Source organism: Amphiura filiformis, chromosome 11, assembly GCF_039555335.1.
Source record: "Amphiura filiformis chromosome 11, Afil_fr2py, whole genome shotgun sequence".
In the NCBI taxonomy this organism is placed as follows: domain Eukaryota; kingdom Metazoa; phylum Echinodermata; class Ophiuroidea; order Amphilepidida; family Amphiuridae; genus Amphiura; species Amphiura filiformis.
The window spans coordinates 20322326-20344330 of NC_092638.1; the positions used below are offsets into that span (position 1 = coordinate 20322326).

The window sequence follows — 22005 nt, forward strand, 5'->3', positions numbered from 1 at the left end:
GTCCAATTCAAGCCATTTGGTGCATCATTTTTGCACTATTTAAACAACCCAATTTACAAACCTTGAGACTCGCATTTACTAAAGCATGCATATATCGATGAAGTCAGTATGGAGTCCGTCTTAATACTGACTTTGGTGGCAAAGTGTAACGGGCCCTGCATATTGGCGGGTCCATAGTAATTTTTACATGCTTTTAGGACGAGGACCCGTCTTCAAACAATGCTTAAAATAATCGCCTTTCCTCCTTTTTTCTTCTCTTTTTCCCCTTTCCCTTTCTCTTCTCTTCTCTACTTTCCTGGAAGGCTGGAAGGAGGGGCGGGTCTACCCCCCAAACTACATTCCATCAATGCCCAATTTGGCAGTAAGAACACCAGTTTGGTGCAGACGGGACCCAGTAATGGCCGACTGAATTGTGACCATCACTTGGCTCAATGAATTCTTCTATAGGCCCACTTTATTCGCCCCAAACACTCAATGTGGACCGGAATGTGATCAAGATCAAGGCCCGCATACATAAATATTTTTCTGGTATGCAGGATTTGGTAAATCTTTAGATCCTTCATGTTTTATTATAAAGACCATCGAATGTTATCTTCCACAGTTGATCACATCCTTACATCCCTGATCCTGGGCATCCCGGGAGGAGGAAAAAATTAAATTGGGAGTCTTTCAGGGCAAATGTTAAACATCGGACCTTTCAAAGGGAAGCTAGCTTTAGTAGGGGCATGGAAGTAAGAGAGGTCTTCTTGTGTGTCAAATGTTATTTAGGAATTTATTATTCACAATTAAATTAATCACAGGAATTTTGAAATTTGACCCGTGCATGATGTTTGACCTGAAGTGACCTCTGCTGTGTTTTTAACATGTTCCCATTTCGGTTTATATTCACCAACTTTGAGCCCAATCACAGGTATTTTAAATTCAACCCCTAAATGACCTTCAACCTCAACATCCTTTAGGGTAATATGTATTATATCTTTTCTCCCTTCCACCCAATGATCATACCATGATACTTTGATACCACCGACATGATAACATGTTACATGGCAATTTTAACCAAATTGATAGCATGTACACATACGGATAGAGATTTATCTTGAGGATTGTGTTAGAAACTAGGGAAATGGGGAAAATAGGGAGTGTTTTAATTGCAACAGCCCATCAGGCCTCTAGCTTCATCACCAGTTGGATTTTTACTTGCATTGTAAACATGATAAATATTGTCTGCACGGTTGTTTCGATGTGAACACATGTGATGTTACCTTTCCACCCTGGACAACAGTTCCTGTATCAACGTAGAAGTAGAAGTCAAATTGAAGGCATCGGAACAACAAACGGATGTCTAAATTTATGGAAGAAATTAAATAAGGGTGTCAAATAATGCAAACATCAACATTGATGCCCCCATGGGAGTTTGAAGTTTTTATTGTGCGTATCATTCATTTTACCAGGCTACATTTTTAAACAAATGCACGCATGTTTTGACGAACTCAAAAATTACGGGTATGGGTAAATTAATTGTCATATAATCTGGTAACACCATCATTGCCTATGTTTCAAAACCTGTTTGAGATGGTGGTTAAAAAGGGTCCATTTTTGCCCAAAATGACCAAAATCATTAAAAACCTGCATTGTAGGCCTACTTATGAATTCCAAGAGAGGTCATGGGTCAAAAACTATAGGTCAAAGGAAAATGTTGTGATTTACTTTTTTGATCCAAACATCCATCTTACATGTCTTAGTAAGCTGATACACTTTCCAAGATGCATATGTCATTTTTCAAAACAATTTCCCATGTAAAAATTACGGTACTATTTTTGGTCAAAAACTAGCTTAGTATCCTCAAGGACGCATAAGCCTAAGGCTTACTAAGCCACCTGTCGAGAAACTCGCCCATGTGTCTGAATCTCTATTGTATCAGATGATGTTTAAATGCACATTCTATTCAACTAAACATTGATAGTATAAAATTAAGCGAATAAATAATTGTAAAACGCACAAATTGGAAATTTGGATTTATAAAATATGATTTTCTGGCAATACCGGATTTTGCAGGACAGAACTTGTTCCCAGCCTCAAAGTGTTGCTTCCGTTGCAATGTGTGTCTAATCATGTGTGCAAAGTGTGCAAATATTTCAATTAAGTTGGTGGTATTAAAGTGTACTTGAGTAAATATGTAGAAAATGCATTATTTCGAAAAATGCATTTTTTGAAAATTATCAAACTTTCTGGCAACACTGGCTTTACAGGTCAAATAAGCCCCAGAGATTTTTTATCAAATTTGGAAGGGGCAATGTCTGCCCAAGTATCAACAAAGAGGAAATAATTCTAGGTGCTCAAGCAAAATTAGTTTTTAGACTTCAAAGATAGGGTAAAAATTGCATTTTTTCAAAAGTGCTAAATTGGCAATGTTGCCCAGCCCTAAAATTGCACAAAGGGAAATATTATTGAAATATTTTTTGCATCTGGGGAAAGATATTACTTTATGGTGGTAAGGTTGCTTTTTTAATGTGACCTCAAATATAAAGTCAGGAGCGATTCAAAAAAGTACATATTTTCCCTTATTTTCACCCCAAAATAAGCAAAAATCGCCAAAATCATAAAATCTGCCGTTGCTATGGCAACAAGCTCCGGAGGAATTTTTGATGTGACTTTTTGTAACCTACTACCAAAGCCCTTTCACCTCATGCGATAAAAAAATGTTGCCGTTTGCAGGCACATGTGGTTTTTACCCAGAATTGCAATTAATTCCTTACGACAATCGGCCGTTAGTTTGCAATCCATGGTGGCTGCCATATTGATACCCGATGTTTTTTTATTACTCTGTAACGGTACCCCGATTTTGAAACCAGCGAAATCCGTGCCACAAGCCTCGTCCCTCGTGAACTTTGGTGACACGAAGCGAATACTACCAAAGTTCAGATTCAACATTCGTTCAAAAGAAAACGCGACAATTTTTACCCATAAAACTACAGAAGAACATAAAAAAATGTATTTTAAGTAATATTTATGATCAACAATGTCTTTTGAGAGCGAAAAGTGTAAAAACAGCACTTAAAAACGAAATTCGCTGTGGGGGTCGCGAATGCCATAAAGCAACACACGCTCGCCGAAGGTAGCCGAGGGTCTGTGTGAAAGGTTACACTACCGCTTGTGGCTGAAAGGATTCGCAAGCAGCTATCATGGCGGCTTCCATGAATCGCAGAAACGAAGGACTAAAAGTGCCTTTTCTTTGTTAGGAATATTCCGAAATTCATATAGACCGTCTGGTATGTTTAATTTAGGGGTATATAACTATATTAGCCATTGATTAGTTTATGGTACAGATTTCCTTTAAAGAAACATCCAGGACAGGATGTGAAACGTCGCCAGTTATAATAGTAAGTCCAGTTGAACAGATTTTCAATTTTGATACAACTGTAAAGTTCGTTACATTTTTTCACAACGTACATACACCTTAAACAATATAAAGTTAATTACAGTTTTCTCAAATTATATATATTATTTATTTTATTAAGCGTGCTAAATTCATACTTAAATGCATTGATATCAAACAAAAATCTATTAAAATCAATATGACGAAACACGAAATAGGTTTTTTTGCAATCGCCAGGCTGCCAGCACGCCAGATAGGCATAAGATGAATTTGAACGAAATTTGGAGAAAAAAATTGAAAAAACAAATTGGTTGCAATGTGCAAAATAGGTTCCTAAGATTTTCTCAAACTTAGACCAAATGGATTTAAGGTGAGTTAGTAGGCCTATACCAACAGAAAAAAAAACATAACTGAGTATAACAAAGCGAGTAGCAAAGAAACATGCACAACACCAAACACATCGAAAAGACCAATAGCAATTAGGAAATGTGACGTGTCATGTCAAAAGGAGACACTTTTGGGCAGGATCGTGAATGGAGAAATAGCCAAAAAATCTGCCCGGGGTGATTTTTTTCACAATTTGGGTTTGTTGCGAGAATGTGATGTTAATAATGTTTAAAATATTAGCTGATAGTTTCAGACCGGAATATAACTGGCATCTTGAATTTTTGAGACATTTTTCAAGGTAATTCCTACTCTCAACATTGTCAATAATATTTTTAAATGCAGATATCTCAATTTCCAATTTTATAATACCATAACTTACGAACTCAATATCTTCGCTTAGGAATGTCCGATTTCATTGGGGAAAACGGCGTTGTGGGGCAAAATATCTCTATATGTAAGATATGTAAAAACCTCAAAATTGATAACCTGCCCAAAAGTGTCTCCTTTTGACATGACACGTCACATATAAGTAATTGTAAAGCGGAATAAATTAGCTGTCCATTGATATGCGACACGATGTGAACATGTCACGAATACTCTGCGATATAAACTGAGCTCAATTTTTTCAGGATAGGATAGGATTTTTTTTCACAACTTTATTCCCTGTACTTGAGTCCGGTGGGAGGAGAAAAAAACATACAAAATGACCACCGGACCCCTTAAAAATATTAAAATTATACAGTATATTTGTATATATCTACTTTTACAATTAATATAAATTTAATAAATTCCATTTTTCCATATCAAAATGGGAGAAACATTTCTCAATTTCTTGATATAGACGTAACTTCCCATAGCAAAAAAAAAAGTTTCCCGGTGACCACCCGATGATCATTCGGTAGTCATCAGAAACCTTTCGGGTACCTTTTCCAGAGTTATCCAAAAGTTTTCGGGTAGACATCCGGAAGTCTCCCAAAACTCAAATATTTGAAATGAGTTACCCAGAAGGTTCCCAGAAACATAGATTCTTTGCAGGAGTTACCCGGTGGTTATCCGCTTTTAATTTGACCTTGAAAATAGCATAAAGCATCTTAAGAATGCATTGTGGGTGGGTATATGGTCAAAGGTCACTGAATGAATTCAAAATGGAGCAGCTAGCTGTTGGCAGTTGGAATATATTTGTGCAGAATATTCAAGTTACTTGTGGTCCAAATGTATGGATTTACATGTAGGACATCACAAGATGTTTACTAATTAATCTGGAACATGCTGTAGGAATTATAAAGCATTGAATGCTTAATTTCATATGATAATACAGGTAAGAAAATTTGTATGAAATGATTTGTATATTGATGCAGACTTTATATATGCATGTACCTAATATATGACACATTTGAATGTTTTAGTTTATGTTTTCTAGTAAATCATACATGATTTTGACAGTTAATTAATGTCAATTAAATTAATAATCATCAGCTAATGTGTCAATTAACATGATATAAGCTTTATGTTAAGCTATTTGTTGTAAATAAATTATAATATTTGATATAAAAATTACAAGATGTGTCATCACATTTAGGTACTGTAATACATATGCTATATAATCATAACAATTTGGTTGTACATTAATTAAGGTATGCACATCATAAAGGTGTGAACCAAATTACATCAGAAGAATATTTTTGTACAAAAACTACAATTACATTGTACACTTTCAAGTTTCTTATTGCAAGATAGCACTTTATAAGCTCAACTGCCATGCCTACAGAGTTGTATTTCTCCAAAACTACAATTCAAATAATAAGCTTACTAACTGTCTAATAACTTTGTGCATACTCATGAATTTGTATTTCTGCATTCCCCAAAAGGTCAACAGGAAGTCTCCAAAAAGATCATCAGGTTTATTGTCACCAAAAGTTATCCGCTAGGTCCCCGAAAAGTTATCGGGTAGTTATCCGCTAGTTCCCAAAAAAAGTCACCGGGTAGTTACCCGCTAGTTTCCCAAAAAAGTCATCGGGTAGTCATCCGATACCTATATTACCTGAAAGGTATCCGCTATGGTTTCCCGAAAATTTATCGGGTAGTCACCCGCTACCTATCTAATTTGCATGTGAAATTTGCCGGTGTCTACCCGGTGACTATCGGGAAGTTATCCGGAAAGGTCTAATTTGTTTGATATGGGTTACTTTTGAAGTAAGATCTTTCTAAGATGCCAAACAGAATCTCCTGTTCTGAAAATGATATATCGACATTCAAAATAGATCTTTCAACATCATTCCAAAATTGATAAGAAAAATTACAATTCCAAAAAAGAAGACGTATCGTTTCGACGTGAGATTTCCAAAAGGAACACAGATTTGACTGAACAATACCCATACGAGACAATAGTCCATTTACTGCTAGATACCTATGTAAAATTTTGAATTGAAAATATCTTAACTTAATAGAAGGTGTACAGAGTTTTGATATAGGGTAAATTTTTTCCAGTCCAAATTAGCAACATTAAAATCTTGTGCCCATTCATTTTCTGATATTGGCTTATTAAAACAGTCTGCTTTCTGCTTTTCACGCACTTTCTTTAGCAGTCAAGTTAGCTCAATCGATAAGGCGTTCGACTGTGGTGCGAGAGGTTGCGGGTTCGAACCCTGGCGGTGCCTAGTACGCTCACGTGGAAAAATTGAGTTAGCTTGAAATTCCCTGGACAAGGAACTCACTGCTAATTTGTCTCGTTGTAACCCGTACGAAACTCGGGGAGCTGATCCTGGTTGCGATGGATATTTGTGGAATGTATAGGGTGTGCGCTCTTGAAGCAGCAAAGTCCCTGATTTGTTGTTTAATGGTTTGTGGAATGATGTGGGGCCGTAGTGGTCAGGGTCAACCTGTAAAGTGTGCTGAGGCTTGTGGATCAACGTCTAGGCGTTGTGCCTGTACGTAGCGCACTATAAATCACTGCTTTTTTTTTTTTTTTTTTTTTTAAGAAACATGTCTTGTTCCACACTATTCCACTCGCTCTTTAGTAATTGTCATCTGTGCGAGCATCTTTGTACACATTCTCACAGATGCCTTGTGCTGCATACTAATTATTGGGCTGTGAATGTGGTCCAGGAAGCTGTTTCATGTCAGTGAATTTTGCTGTTGTGTCAGTTGGACATCTGCTTGGTTACTGACATGTGGTTAGAGTAGAGTATTGAACTAATTCTGTGTGTAATTTTGGTTTACTTTGATGGACAGGATTTTAAGATATGACCTTGTGAAAAAGTAGAAGTTTCCTTTTTAGCTCAGGTAAGATGCTTTAAAAAGGGTACAAACTTTTTGAGGAGTTTAGTTCAAGAGTTGCTCTGTTACGAAGGCAGTATTTTATGACGGCGAAAATTAAATTAAATTCAACAGCTTTGTACCACTTTTTGTTATTTTGATAGATATAATATAAGGGACCGTTCACAAACACTTGTTGGGGGCCTGATGCAAAAAGGGGCCCTGAAAATGTTTGACCCTCCTAAGGGGCAGGGGGCCTGAAAAAATGACCACAAATTTTCCTGGAAAAATTGAGTTTACATGCTTTTCTATGGGGTTGACCCATAATTTTCATGTCAAAAAGGGGGACCTGACATTTTTTAGGTCTGTAAACATGGTAAAGGGGGCCCTGAAAAATTTTCGCGATGAAATGTTTTTGTATCAGCCCCCCCATGTATGTGTTTGTGAACGGTCCCTAATCACCAATAATACATGTATTATCTTGAAATTAAATACCACCGCATTATTATATAATTATATGTAGCAATATTATATTATCAAGTACAGACCAGGCCCATACTAGGCCAGGAAGACTGATATGATTGAGTTCGCATGCAATGTCTATTATTTTCCTATTGTTTTCCTCAGCAGCAGATATTGTTCAGTTTCCATGGGAATGGCCATATGCAGTGCTTGCTCAGTTTCCATAAAGAAGGGTCATACACCAGAGGAGGCTTAAAGGCATTCCTACAATGCACTATGATAGGGAAATTTGATCAATATAACCTAATTTTAAAGGCAAAGTCCCCATTGCCACACACACAAAGTGGTAATTTTAAAACTGCAGCCAACAAGCTAATAGTTGAGACTTAGGACTGATATTTGATTTTCTTACAGGAAACATTCATATCGTCCCACTGCATTGATTTTATTCCTAAGTCTCGATGTTATGAATGTTAAATAATAGGATGAAAATACCAGATATTTGCACACAATCCCAATACAAGGCATGATCAACTGTACCACATGTGTACAAAAGCCACAGAAACCCCATTGTGTTGTGGGAATGTCTTTAAACATCCTCTGGTCATACACAGAACTTCTTCAGTTTTCATTGGAGGTCCCTGAAAATAAAAGATGCATTATCATGTTAGTGTATAATTTATCATAAAGATAATGTTACTTCTAAAAGGGTGCGATCAAATCACAAGTGTTGCATGCCAGCTTGTCACATGTCATGGCGGTATAAAATGGTCATATGTTTAGGCTTGGCATGAACACTCCGGCAATGACAATATTATGCCTTATATGTTAGAAAAACAATTATCAAGTACGAACGACGTGGTTTTATTTAAAACAAAATTATAATGACCAAAAAAACAACAAATAAAAACAGCCGGCGCTCAACACGCGATATTCAAAATTCAAGCGCCGGAATTAATTCCTGTGGCATGACATACCATTTATACACAAACGTGCTGGAAAAGGATTTAATAGTGCATTTATTATACAAATAACCAACTTCTATGGCCCACAGAACTGTGTGCATCTATCGGGAACTAACTGTTTGTTATGCCTTCCCAATATTTCGTGTTGAAGGTCGCGCTTTACATACATCAATGAACATCAAAAGAGTTCCCCTGTGTCAAAACATATCACGGAAAATGTGTATTATGTATATTATTTAATGGGTAAAATTTCAAGTTTTTATAATAAAACCGGGGATCCCACCGCTTGTACTTACACTAGGATCGACAACATGCTCATCTTATCAGGACATGATTGTTCAATTAAGGTTATTGAACTATGCCATTGGGATGAGGCCATTGTGGTCCATAGTGCTACGTGCAATTAACTGGAGCTTCATAATAACACCCCAATTTGCTAGGGCCGTACTTCACTGCATAGAAATCTGCTAGTGACTGCTCCTCTCCTAGCCAACTTTACAATCCTAAAAAAAAGGGTTGGCACACTTTGGCTGTATTTTGGTGTATCCCTTCCCCCGTTCCGCCAATTCAATGTTGCCGACGAAGCCATATTGTGGGCAGGTCCGTGAGACCCTCCAACATTGAAAGGGTTGGAGTGGGAAAGAGTGAGACACAGACACTGCCTATCCAATTTTGATATGGCACGTATTTCAATATCATTGTTTAGTACAAGTATGCCAACGCCAACTATTTTTTCCAGGATTGTAACTCCCTCACTTAAGCAGCAATATATCTACCTTCGCGACAATCTTGTTTCTTGCATCTGACAATCTGGTCACCACCTTGTTGAACTTTAAACATGAAATCTGGGGTAGCCCTCTGTCCTTTGGTGTATTCTAAGCAAAGATACTGGTACTCCTCCCCTTCGAACACAAGAACTAGTGCCATGCATGCTTTCCATTGATTAGAACATTAGAATGCAACTTTTGATTTTTATAGTTCCTTCCTTGGGTTTTAGATCACCGTTGCTTTAATTCAGATTTCAACGAATGAGGTCTTACATCATAGATTAAATGGTACAGGTTTTACTTTTGACATATTTGTCTTGGTTTAGAATATACAAGGGTAAACATAACTGGTAACTTAATTCCTTTGCGGTCTGTATGCATGCTGCATAATGCACCGTCATTATAAACAGACACAAATACGCACCTTTACAAGAACCATCTGGTGCTTCAAAGCATGCCTTCAGCACGGTCTCATCAGGTACTCCAGCGAGTTCAAAGTCCATGGTGCTTTGTGGGTTCTTGCTCAATTCAGTACACATATGCTTGACTTGGGCGCATGTCAGACCTATCATGTCAAAATTGGTTGCAACATCATCGTAGGTAAGCATTTGTCCTGGATCACGCAGAGGAATGCTGGCATGGTATGAGGAAAGAACCTGCAGTAAAGTGATGAAAAGAGACATGTAACATTTGTTTGCCATATCCTCAGAGTTAAACGTCCATGTTGTCTCATGCTCCACGTGACTGGTCAGTTTGGTCTCGATTGGGGATCTGCTAGTAAACTGTGGGTTTGTTGAGCCATGAAGACCAACCCTCACGCAAGTTTTCACCCTCAACATTGCCGCTATTTACAAGACTTCCATGGTCTCTCCAGCTTAAAGTGACTGGTCAGAGTGCAGCTAGTGGTCAGTATGATCTCGACTGAGGATATGCCAGTGCCCTGTGGGTTTGTTGAGCCATGAAGACCAACCCTCCAGTAGGTTTTCACCCTCCCGTAAGTTTTCACACTCAATACTGCTATTTACAACACTCGCTATTTACAAGAATAACTAACCTGTTCTTGTCTTCCATACTGGGGACCTTCTCCGTTGGGTCGCTCACTGCCATACAAAGCCATGCTCCACATGTTAAGTCCAACCACTGGACCACTAGCCTCTGTTGTTTGAGCATTGCTGTCAAATGTTATGTAGTTGCTAGGGTTACCTTCGTACAACATCAAGTTTTCTGAGCTTGATTCGGTACCGGTCACAAATACACCTGAAAACCAAACCAGAATTCCCCAGCAGGGAAGATAGTCAGTTTTAATTCCGAATAGATGGGAAACGATCATCCTTCTAAGCTAAATGTACAAGGTATATGTATAAACAGTGGCATGCTGTGCGATGTGGAGAAATTGTCCACTCTCTTGAAAAACTTACACGAAATTTACCAACATTAGCAAAGCAAAACTCCCTTAATACGTATAAAAGATGAAAATGTCAACACTTTTTTTTGTACACTGTCTTGGCAAAGGCATTCTGGGAAATCAGTGGTAGACTTTGTAATTTTGACCCCTTTCGCCGGTTTGCCACTGGGAAGATATTGTTACAAAATTTCTAATATGTGGAACCTGGGTTTCTCTACCGGAAGTCAATTTGTACTGTATGCTCTGCTGATTACTCGCGTGGGGTGCCAACGGGCGTGCGGTTAGTACCTGCATATTGCATTGTGGGAAAGAGTTTCAGTCAAACCAAACCACCCCTGGTAGAGAAACCCAGGTTCTACGTACTATTGAGCAGTAATTAACTACTAGTATTATGAGGTTTTATTAGGTAAACTATTGATGTAATCTTCAAGCGATCATGAGATTTTGATATGCAAGGAGTCATTGAATCCTATCTTATACACATCAGCTAACAACTACAATGTAATTACTGGCCTTCCATAAACTACAAGTGGGCTATTCCAGTTGAAATCATACATTTCCTATGGAAGATGTGACCATAATCTCCTACACAGGGAGTGTGAATTTCAAATGGCGTTTTCCTGAATGGGTAACTCCATTCGAAATCTACAACCCCTGTGTGGGAGATTAAGGTCATATCTTTTTATGTGGTGTATGGCTTCAAACGGGAATAGTAGCCCAATGTTAGTTTTATTTATGGTGCAATTTTAAGGAGAAATCTACTCACAAGAGCACCCCTATGCCTCTCTACTGTTAAAATACTCTGCGTGCTAGCCATAGGCTTCAAGTTTTGAGATACTTTCTCAAACTATGAAGAGCTATCACAAGAACCACTGAACCAATACTAGGCTTTATTTGTACACATTTTAATGCATTTTTTATGCTGATTCCAAATATGGTCATAAAAATGTACAATTTTGAAATTGTATTTTTAATGAAAATTTGAAACTTGTCGTCTGCAGTCGACACCTGTTTGGAGAGAGTCAACATTCAACATGCTCATCTGTCAGGACATAGTTCATTACCTCTGTTATTAGACTATGCCATAGTCGATTTTTGATTTAAAAAAATATGCTATTGTATAAAAAGATATATATATATAATAGATCCCTACGAATATAAATACCTACCTATACATTCAGCTGGTACACAGCTCGTAACTGCACCCTCTGGGGTAGCTTCCATCTCGAAGAAGACACTCGAATCTGGACCCTTGCCCAATTCCAAGCAGATAAACTGTACGGTTTCGCAGGTCTGACCTTCCATGCTGTAGATGAAATCCACTCGGCCGTAGTTCATTGTATGTCCGCCTCTGAACGTGATGGATGCTTGTCTTGCATTAAATGTATCGGTTGTTGGGTTGAGTTGTTCCCCAGAGCCATCAGCATTAGCACTACCATACGCTGTCAGCTGCCATAGACCGGTACCTTCTACATCAACTCCGTTGCCAAACACAGAGTAGCCAATGTCGTACTCGTTGCTTTCGCGACCATCAACGACTGAACCAGAGATCAAGTTTGCATCAGTTCGCTCAATGGTTATAGCTGAATAATTAGAATAGCAATACAACAATTATTATTATTAACAAAAAAGAGAAAAAAGCTCACCAGTTTTTGCATTTCCTACTTGAAAAGAAGCAAAATATTATGGTTAATTATTTGATCTTGATACGGTCAATAATTTTGTAAAACCTGAATATGTTTTCTATCAACCACCACTTTTGACTTATTCCAAATGCAAAAACTAATTATTTCACTACTCAACACAAATAAATGCTTGCATTGGTGACAGACCTATTATAATGATACGATAATTAGTTCCACAATAATGGCTTTCATTTTAACCTTTATTTATTCAACTGAGATTTTTTACTTTTTGAGAAATTAATGAATTTATCGAAAAACTTTTCGGAGATTGGTACCTTAATTGCTTAACCCCTTAACAAAGAGAATTGGCCATTGCTCAAATTTGAAAAAAAAATGTAAGAAACGCTTGAGGTTTTGACTTTAAAACCTACATTTTTAATCAAAGTATAAAAGCATATAGAGTCGGCAAGTCAAAATAAGGCAGATACTACTTATTTACTTTACCAGGGAGTTGCATGCAGCCATACAGCCCTGGATGGGTAAGATCGGGAGACTTTACCATGTTGCATTTTGCATATAAAATGTAAAAGTTCAAATTTGGGTAATTTAGGTGAAAATTTGTTTACAAAGTTTTGAATTTTAGCCTGTATAAATTTGATCATCCAATTCTGGGATTACTTTAGGATGCCATAAGCACCCATCAAAATATTCGTTTAAATTCCTGAAATTGTCATAAAAGTAACTTACTAGTCAAAACCAAGATAAGGGTGATATTTTAAAGTTATCTATTTGACTAATAGAAATTGCACCACGAACTATTTTTTCTTAACATTTCATAGGAAATACAAATTAAATTCGGTGTAATTTGCAATAATAAATACCTTCAATATATTGGTATTGATCACTTAATAGTGCGATTGTTCATTCGTTTCTATTGTTGTTGACTGAAATACAAACATGACCTTTCCACATACTAAAATCATGTTTATCGCAAAAATCACATCAGCACCCTGGAAACTATTCAACGTCGTGCCACCAGGTTTATATTGGGTCAACGGCGGGGGGAACAATCATATGGGGAACGTCTGAAACAACTCAACATCATGGATCTTAACAACAGAAGGAAATATTTGTCTATTTGTTTTGCCTGTACTTGTATATTAAATTGTAACGCTTTTGGTTTCAGCAATTGGTCTGTAAACACACGTCACTCAGAAAACTTAGTTTTTAATCATAATATCACACCCAAAACTGACAGTTTCAAATTTGCTGTAAATTTCCCTCGCCTGTGGGCAGTCGGCCCTGATTTGGTAAAACGGTCTAACTTGAAATTGGGACATTTTGAGATAAATCCATATCATGGGTAATGTGAGGGCGCTCTTTCCATTGGTGACATGCTAAAATCACCACCATGCCACCAAATAATGAGATTGTTATATTTTCTAAGACATTAGATCTGTTTAACAATTTATTTTATTCAAAAAGAAAAACGTCAAGTGTTCAAACTTTAAAGCTCTTTTTCTCGAAAGAGCGATTTTAATTTCAAGTTAGATCATTTTACCAAATCAGGGCCGGGCTGGTTTGCTAAATTCTGTAAAGGATCATTTTATCCTGTACATGGGCGCAAAGTCTTTTAAAAAAACATTTGAAAACTTATTTAGTAAATAATAGTACTGAAGAGCAGGACTCTTAACTTTTGTTGTCTCGGTTTTCTGCTCAGTGACCTACTTTATCCGTCTTCATGGCCTGTGTTGGTCTGGTGGGTGGGAGTGGGGTGTTGCTGGGTGGGTTGGTTGGGTTCAGGTGGGCCGGGGAGGAGGGGGGGGGGGGGTAAATCCATGTTTCTGATAGGTAGGGGTCACTGAGCAGATTTCCATCTTGTAATAATGTAATAATGTGTACATCCATTTCGGGAGGGTGGGCTTGTCGGCTGCTGCATGTGTCTCTTTTCATTTGTTGGCCTTGGGTGGATGCCGGACTCGCCCCGTGTCCCGGTCGCTTGGGGCCATCCCCGGGTTGCCTGGTTTGGGAATATTTTCTGTATTCCTTCATGTGGGCAAGGTGGCGTGGGGATGATTTGGAGTGGCCTCCACGTGGCATGGGTCTGGTTATTGTTCCTGGCTGGTAGGTGGGGGGAGGCGCATGTGGTGGCTGGCGGGTGCTTCCTTGTGATGTGGATGTACACACAATGGGTTTAAATAGTGCAATAGTATATCTTTTTATGTAATTGCCCCAATGGGCTGGAGGAGTCACACCTTTTGGTGACAGTGTCTTGATGCTTCTGACTCTTCCTGGCTAGCCCATTGGGTCTATTTTACTTTTGTTTCCTTTTGTATGTATAGCGTAATTTTACTTTGCTTTTTGATGTATTTTAGCCGAATTTGTAAAATAAAATAAATAAATAATAAATACTATGTCTTTAAAATTAGTTGTGTTCAGATCTGCATGAGGAATTAACCCTAGGTTCACACGTGCATGTATTATACTTTTGGAAAAAATCTACAGAATTTGCAAACTGCTCAGTTTTAAGGGATCTGGAATGAGCGTTTAGAGCGTTTCGACAGTAGTTTTTGTGGGACATGAGAGCACATCAGACATGTCGAATTACATTCTGAATACGAAGAATGTCTTTCTGAAGTGATATCAAATAATTTTCATTTTTTGAAATTCACGATATGATACAAATTTTATGACAAATTATTAAAATTTGATATTTTTCACCTTTTTCATATATAACAATCCTCGAAGTAAATTTTATAAATCTAATGATATATTCTTAAAGTGTATGTAGCTGGGAGGAAAATCCGACGATCAATTGAAAATTTTGACCTTTCATATTGAAGATATGGATTTTTTTTCCCAAAAAGACCTAATTTTATATTTTTGGTGTTTTGGGAACAAAATCCATAACTTCAATACGAAAGGTTTTCTTCGAGTACTGTAATATCAATTTTTAATCATTTGCCATAAAATGTGTATTACATTGCAAATTTCAATAAATTAAAATTATTTGATATCAGAAGGACATTCGTCGTATTCAGAATGCAATTCGATATGACTGATGTGCTAAATTGTCCCACAATAAATACTGTCCAAACGTTCATACCCCATCCCTTAAGTTGAACCTATGCAATACTACTTGATAGTGGCAAAACAAATAGCTCTACAAATGTTCCTTCCTATTTCTTATTTCGCAATTTGCATACTTACTCTACATGTATATTAACTTAATTACCAAGCAGGCTTTGTGTTATGCTTAACATTGAACATATATATAAATTGTATAAATATTGTATAAATCATTCTCATATGAACATGTCATGTATCTTATCATAGGAGATGGTAGCTTTGTGGCAGGTACAGGTCACTTTGTACAAAGTTGATATTAGAATTTGATTTTCTTTCAACCAAATTTCTTTCTTTTCAAAGATTTTCTTTTCAATTATTTCAGTTCAAAGATTAATTGCTGATAGATTTACATAGATTTGACCTCGTAAAACGTGACTCGTAAAAAGGTACCAGAACTGGGCCAGAACTACGTTTTCTGCTGTGTTTTAGATCCATTGCATTCCGTTTTTGAACACCCTTCCATTATTAACGCCTTTGCTGCGGAGTTCAATATGTTTGTTTTTATCTCGGTGTTTTTCATGCTATATATTTTGTTTTTCATGCTGACTGTTGTATTCATTGGATCCATTGGCACCCCTAAGAAGAATATAAAACTGCGCAAAAGTACCCATACATTTGAGAGACAAAAGTTACATTAAAACAGCCCCGGCGAAGAGCATGCTAACGTTAAACCAAACCTTCCATAGTCTGACCTGGTTTCTTCTGCAATTGAGCGTTTGTGTGTACGTGTCAAGGCATAATTATATATTTTTATTCTACAATTTGTTGTGTACAGTCCTTTTTTCCACAATACGGGGTGGAGGGTGCACTTTAGACCAATATCAAGATTCGCTCCTTTGACGTATTTTAGGCACAAACATATAATGGTGTCTTCCAGTAAAAAGGCATTGACCATAAAGTTGAGGGGCTTCTCAGAGGAGAGAGCTCTCTGTTTCATTTTTGTACGTGAAATATACCGTATGGCAATGGCACACATGTGCACCATTAAGTGAATTTTGACAGTATTCGCGGTGAAAAGATGCATAGAGGTAAAACAAAACGCTTCAAAAAGTTATATACTCTTGACTTTTTATCTGTTTTGGAGCTACCTATTCTGGCAATTTCATAACTTACAAACAAAATGTATTTGAACACAGTTTAGGATATAAAGTATAAAATATAGAATGTTGTGTCTTAATAATGTATTCATCGGACAATGTACTTAACTTAAAATTAACTTGTTCATTGTCAATTTGTCATGCGCAATGTGTCCTATCATATCACGTGTTTGGACACTAGCGTGACTTGATTGATTCAGAGTATGAAACGCAAACTGAAAGACAGGCTGTTACAATGCAAGATATTCTAAACTTTTTTTCAAAGACTAGAGTGGAAATACCTGTTGTGTGTCCTAGAGCCAGAATGCTCAGCAAAATGGAACCCAGGAATACATACATCGTCCTGCAAACAAATAAACAATAAACGTATACTTTAAATGCTTCAAAAGCAGCAATAAGTGAGATTTCATGACACTTACTGCCTCAATATCGGTCAAACGCAATGTTTGTCCAAGTGAACTATTTCAGCATCATCATCATCATCCTAAGCCATCGTCGACCCACAGCAGGGTGGAGGTCTCTCCAAGGTGACGCCACTCTGATGTATTCCACGTCTTTCTCATCCAGGTTACATCAAGAGATTTTGTAATTTCATCCCTCCATCAAGCTTCCTGTCTTCCTGGGTGCCTAGTACCATTTCTAGGTATCCATTCTGTAACTAGTTTGGTCCATTGTCCATCTGATGTTCTCGCTAGGTGACAAAGCTTAATTCCAGTGTCTTAACTTGTACAATTTCATAATTTCAATAAAACTTAATTACCCAATAGAAACGTTGCTCGTAAAATGTCTATGCTTTTCCTTTTTACATTTTTGTCTTCAAAATATCTCTGAGGTGGGTTTCTATGTGATACATATCCATAAAAACAATCGAAATTGCCTCATTTGATTTTCCAGAGCCCCTTTAATAATACAAACCTCCGTAACACCAAAGTTTGTCACCGTGGGTCGTTCGATATTATTTATCATGATGCAGTCATGTCTACAGTAGAATTCATCTCGACCTTTGCAGGACTTAACCCCATTAAAAGCTATTAAACCAAGATAACACTCATTGAAACAGCTCAACTGATTAAATCGGATCTTCTCTGGTTGTGCACAAGTGACTGTTTTCATGTGCGATATCGCAATAAAGCTGGTATTCATAGCTTCAGTTGGGTAACCGATTATAAAGGAAACGAAAGGAAACAATGTTATGTGTGGCTTTGTTCACGAAATCAGACAATGTCGTGCTTTTTGTAAACCAGCATTCTTGAAAATGAGCAACATAATGATTTTTGACATAACACGGTTTAGAAATAATTTCTTCATATTTTTGGTGTTATCTGTCGTTTACATGTCCTTCCTAAAACACAAAAGTACGACCCTCTCCAAACACCTAAATTAGCTAAAAATTTAGGACATGTTACAAAACTTTATTTTCTAGAACCTATTTAGAATAATTTAAATGTAGCTTTTACCGGTTTTTTTGTGGCATCCTTCAGAAGTGAGCGGTCCGATACCAATATTTTCGGTCAAATCTCCATTCAAATAACACGGGGAGTTGGCTAGCTATGCCTTGCCCTCACTCATATTTTACAAAAGTACGACCATTTCTGAACATCTAACCTAGCTGTAATTTTAGGTCATGTTAGAGAAATATATTTGCTAGAAGTTTTGGAGAATAAATAAAATATTGGCTGGTTATTTTTCACACAGTGATGTTAACTAGGCAAGTGTCCATTCTCCCAACATACATCATTTGTAGGGGTCACGCGTCATTGGTGAGAGCACTGTGTATTGTGTATAGGAAAACGGACAGTAACTGCAGTATGTGTTACTTTTTGGTCTATAATGATCGTTGTGTTGAGTTAACGAAGCATAAAACACACAATACACATCAGGTGACTAACACGAAATGAAATAAAATTATTTTATTCGCATATTTAAACAAATATGGTTATAGCAAGAAGCCATATATTGGTACATTTCAGTGGTGCTAAACAAGTTTCAGGCTCACTTCCCCATGGTTTTGGTAACGTTGCTTTTGTCGATGTGCCGAACCGTTTTACATACAGCGTGTTTATAGTTAATATACCGCATTTTGAGTATACCGTATACGATAATCCTTGCATGTAGGGCATATATAATATGTACTGATACTCTTGCTGTTTATAGCGAGACACAGCCGCACAAATTATACCAACTAAAATTATCGTACATTTGGAATGACCCCGATGTCACACGGGGGAATGTGTAAATATTGTGGCGCGAGCTATAAACAGCCCATTTAACAATATGATTATGGCAGCAAACATGTTGCTTATGTTTTGATAACTCTAAGGGTGAGAATCGTTCCGAAGTATCGGTACATAATATACAAGGATTATCGTATACGGTATACTCAAAATGCGGTATATTCACTATAAAGACGCTGTCATTCCACAAGTTCTATAGGTTTTATCCCGGGGTTTTATAGCGTCTAAAAAGAACAAATCGACTGTAAGTCGTATATGTTCAAAATAAAACAATAAAAACCACAACAACCCTACCTTATTTCTAGGCTGTCTCACGGTACATACTGCAGTTACTGTCCGTTTTCCTATACACAATACACAGTGCTCTTTCCCATTGACGCGTGACCTCTACAAATAGCCCTACGTTAACAGTATGGGGATATGACTAGTTAACGTCGCTGTGTGAAAAATAACCGGCCAATATTAAAAGTACTCTTCTAAAGTTCTAGAAAATATAGTTTTTAACATGTCCTAAATTTTAGCTAATTTAGATGTTTGGAAATATTCGTACTTTGGTGTTTAGTTAATGTTATAGGTAATAGTACATTGCCTAGTTAACGTCGCTGTGTGAAAAATAACCGGCCAATATTAAAAGTACTCTTCTAAAATTCTAGACAATATAGTTTTGTAACATGTCCTAAATTTTTATCTAATTTAGGTGTTTGGAGAGGGTCGTACTTTTGTGTTTTAGGAAGGATATGTAAACGACAGATAACACCAAAAATATGAAGAAATTATTTCCAAACCGTGTTAAGTCAACAATCATTATGTTGCTCATTTTCAAGAATGCTGGTTTACAAAAGCACGCCATTGTCTCATTTCGTGAACAATGGTACACATACCATTGTTTCCTTTCGTTTCCTTTATAATCGGTTACCCAACTGAAGCTTTAATACAAACTTTATTGCGATATCGCACATGAAAACAGTCACATGTGCACAGCCAGAGAAGATCCGATTTAATCAGTTGAGCTGTTTCAATGAGTGTTATCTTGGTTTAATAGCTTTTAATGGGGTTAAGTCCTGCAAAGGTCGAGATGAATTCTACTGTAGACATGACTGCATCATGAAAGCGCTTCAGTATTATGGTGCTTGCTTACAGACGTAAACGACAATGTTGTGACAGGGTTACGAGCGTCATACGACATGTGATCTAATCTTAAAAATATGCGAACAAAATACAAAACCAAGCTAGAGCTATTGTGGCTCAAGAGCCACAAATATCAGGCGGTGGCTTCTGATTGACCTCATTTTGACCTTTGACCATTTTTTCATGCTCCCTCATATCAAAAATAATTGGCACCAAGTTTAAGCCTAATCGGGCACATTTTAAGATTTGACTTGGGTCAGCGCACAGTGTCGACTTCCTATTCGATAAATATAAATTTAATACTCCGTTGGTGAGCGACGGGCGACTGGTATTTCACCGAACGCAAGAAAAGGAGTTCTATCTGATTGGCTAGCAATCGATCGCTTAGGTCGCTTAGTAGTCAACTACAAACTCAAAACTGAGCATCGTATTCAATTCGATTGAAATCGATATTCTATTATTGCCGTAGATAAAGAGGGTGATAGTGTGTCAATAATGTACATTGTATTGCAGCTGGATTTTACATGCATTCTTTTATATAAATTTTTTCTCAAAGAGTTGAATATGATCAAAATTTTTACTCAGGATTTCAAATTTTTTACCCGCAAATTGCAGTTAAACATATCCACAGCAAAATACCGGTCCTCACTAATTAGTGTATTTAATTTCCAGTTAGTGTATTTAAGATAAAACCTGAAAACAAATAAAATTTTCTTGCAATAGAAATATCATATGGGATACTGATATGGTAGGCCGCAACCGCCACAACGTGGAGCTGGATATACGCGTAGCTGACTTTTTGCTCCGTGGAGCCAAATTGACCAATCATGATCATGTTAGAGTTTTTCATTACTCGGAGGTAAAACTGACTAATTAAGTACCGGTACGACTTACTCATTACGTGAAGCGAATTTATTCATTAAGAATTTGCCAGACGAGCGTCACGTAGTTGCAAGATATCCTCGGTCACGAAAGTTATGATTCAAAAAGTAGTTTATGAAAAGTACGAACTGACTTATTATTAAGATGGACATGCACTCATAAGAAACTCATACAGTATTGTACATAACTATATAGCTAGGCAGAGTGGTGGTAAACTATGCACACAGTTCTGCGATCTGCAGTGTATCGCCGGGAGCTAATTTGTATAACTTGCGCGGTGTCCCTGCGGAATTCGACCTTCAGCAAACTGCAAACCAGCTCGGATTTACTTTATATACTAGTAGTAGGCCATACATACTGTAGTTACTGTCCGTTTTCCTATACACAATACTCAGTGCGCTCACCATTGACGCGTGACCTCTACAAATAGTGTATGTTAGAAGTATAGGCCATTGCCTAGTTGACGTCACTACTGTGTAAAAAATAACCGACCAATATTTAAAGTATTCTCTGAAATTCTAGAAAATATAGGTTTGTAACATGTCCTAAATTTTTAGCTAATTTAGGTGTTTGGAAATATTGGTACTTTTGTACCAAAAAATATGAAGAAATTATTTCCGTGTTAAGTCATTAAGCTTCTCATTTTCAAGAACGCTGGTTAACAATAAGCAGACTATTGTCTCATTTCGTAAACAAAAGCCCACAGTAATTGTTACCTTGCGTTCGCTTTATAATCGTTCACCCAACTGAAACTATAATACCAGCTCATTGCTCATTGCACAGGTAAAACAGACACAAGTGCAGTGTGTATTTAACCAGAGAAGATCTGATGTAACATAGTTGAGCCGTTTTCATTGAGTGTTATCTTGGTTTAATAGCTTTTAATAGGGTTTAAGTCCTTCAAAGGTCGTGGTGAGTTCTACTGTAGACATGACTGCATCATGATTATTTTTAAGTCAACAACATTCAACAATATGATCACCGTGATAGTATGAGAGTATCAGTACCGTGGGTGTCAGTGATCCTGGCCTGACACAGTAGACAAACAAACACGCCACACACATGACACATGCATGCAAGGTAACATTGACTATACACTAATCAAACAATGGTATTGATCCTGTACAACTGGTCGTGGTTTATTTACAATCGATTCATTTAAAATCCCCATAGTAAACATTAATTTTGGCAAGAGTTTTCTCTCTCTGGAACGAGGATGCATCCACTGGCTCCGCGTAATGAAAAGATCTAACATGATTGGTCAATTTTGCTCCGCGAAGCGAAAAGTAAGCT

At 37.2% G+C, this 22005-nt stretch overlaps 1 protein-coding gene across 1 annotated transcript; it reads right to left on the reverse strand.

Moving 5' to 3' along the window:
* Positions 1-5980: 5980 nt before the first annotated feature.
* On the reverse strand, positions 5981-19021 carry LOC140164518 (uncharacterized). The gene is made up of 7 exons (XM_072187816.1): positions 18997-19021; positions 16750-16811; positions 11787-12200; positions 10267-10469; positions 9637-9868; positions 8083-8121; positions 5981-7712 (listed from the first exon to the last, which is right to left on the reverse strand). The coding sequence occupies exons 2-6, from the start codon at positions 16805-16807 to the stop codon at positions 8102-8104; spliced, it is 927 nt and encodes a 308-aa protein (XP_072043917.1). The 5' UTR covers positions 16808-16811; positions 18997-19021; the 3' UTR covers positions 5981-7712; positions 8083-8101.
* Between the last annotated feature and the right edge of the window lie 2984 nt (positions 19022-22005).

Coding starts and splice junctions, on each gene's coding strand:
- LOC140164518 (XM_072187816.1), bottom strand. CDS start 16,807: ATGTATGTATTCCTGGGTTCCATTTTGCTGAGCATTCTGGCTCTAGGA. Junction 12,201..16,749: donor GGCTCTAGGACACACAACAG/GTATTTCCACTC, acceptor CTAATTATTCAG/CTATAACCATTGAGCGAACT. Junction 10,470..11,786: donor TGTACCAGCTGAATGTATAG/GTAGGTATTTAT, acceptor TTTGGTTTTCAG/GTGTATTTGTGACCGGTACC.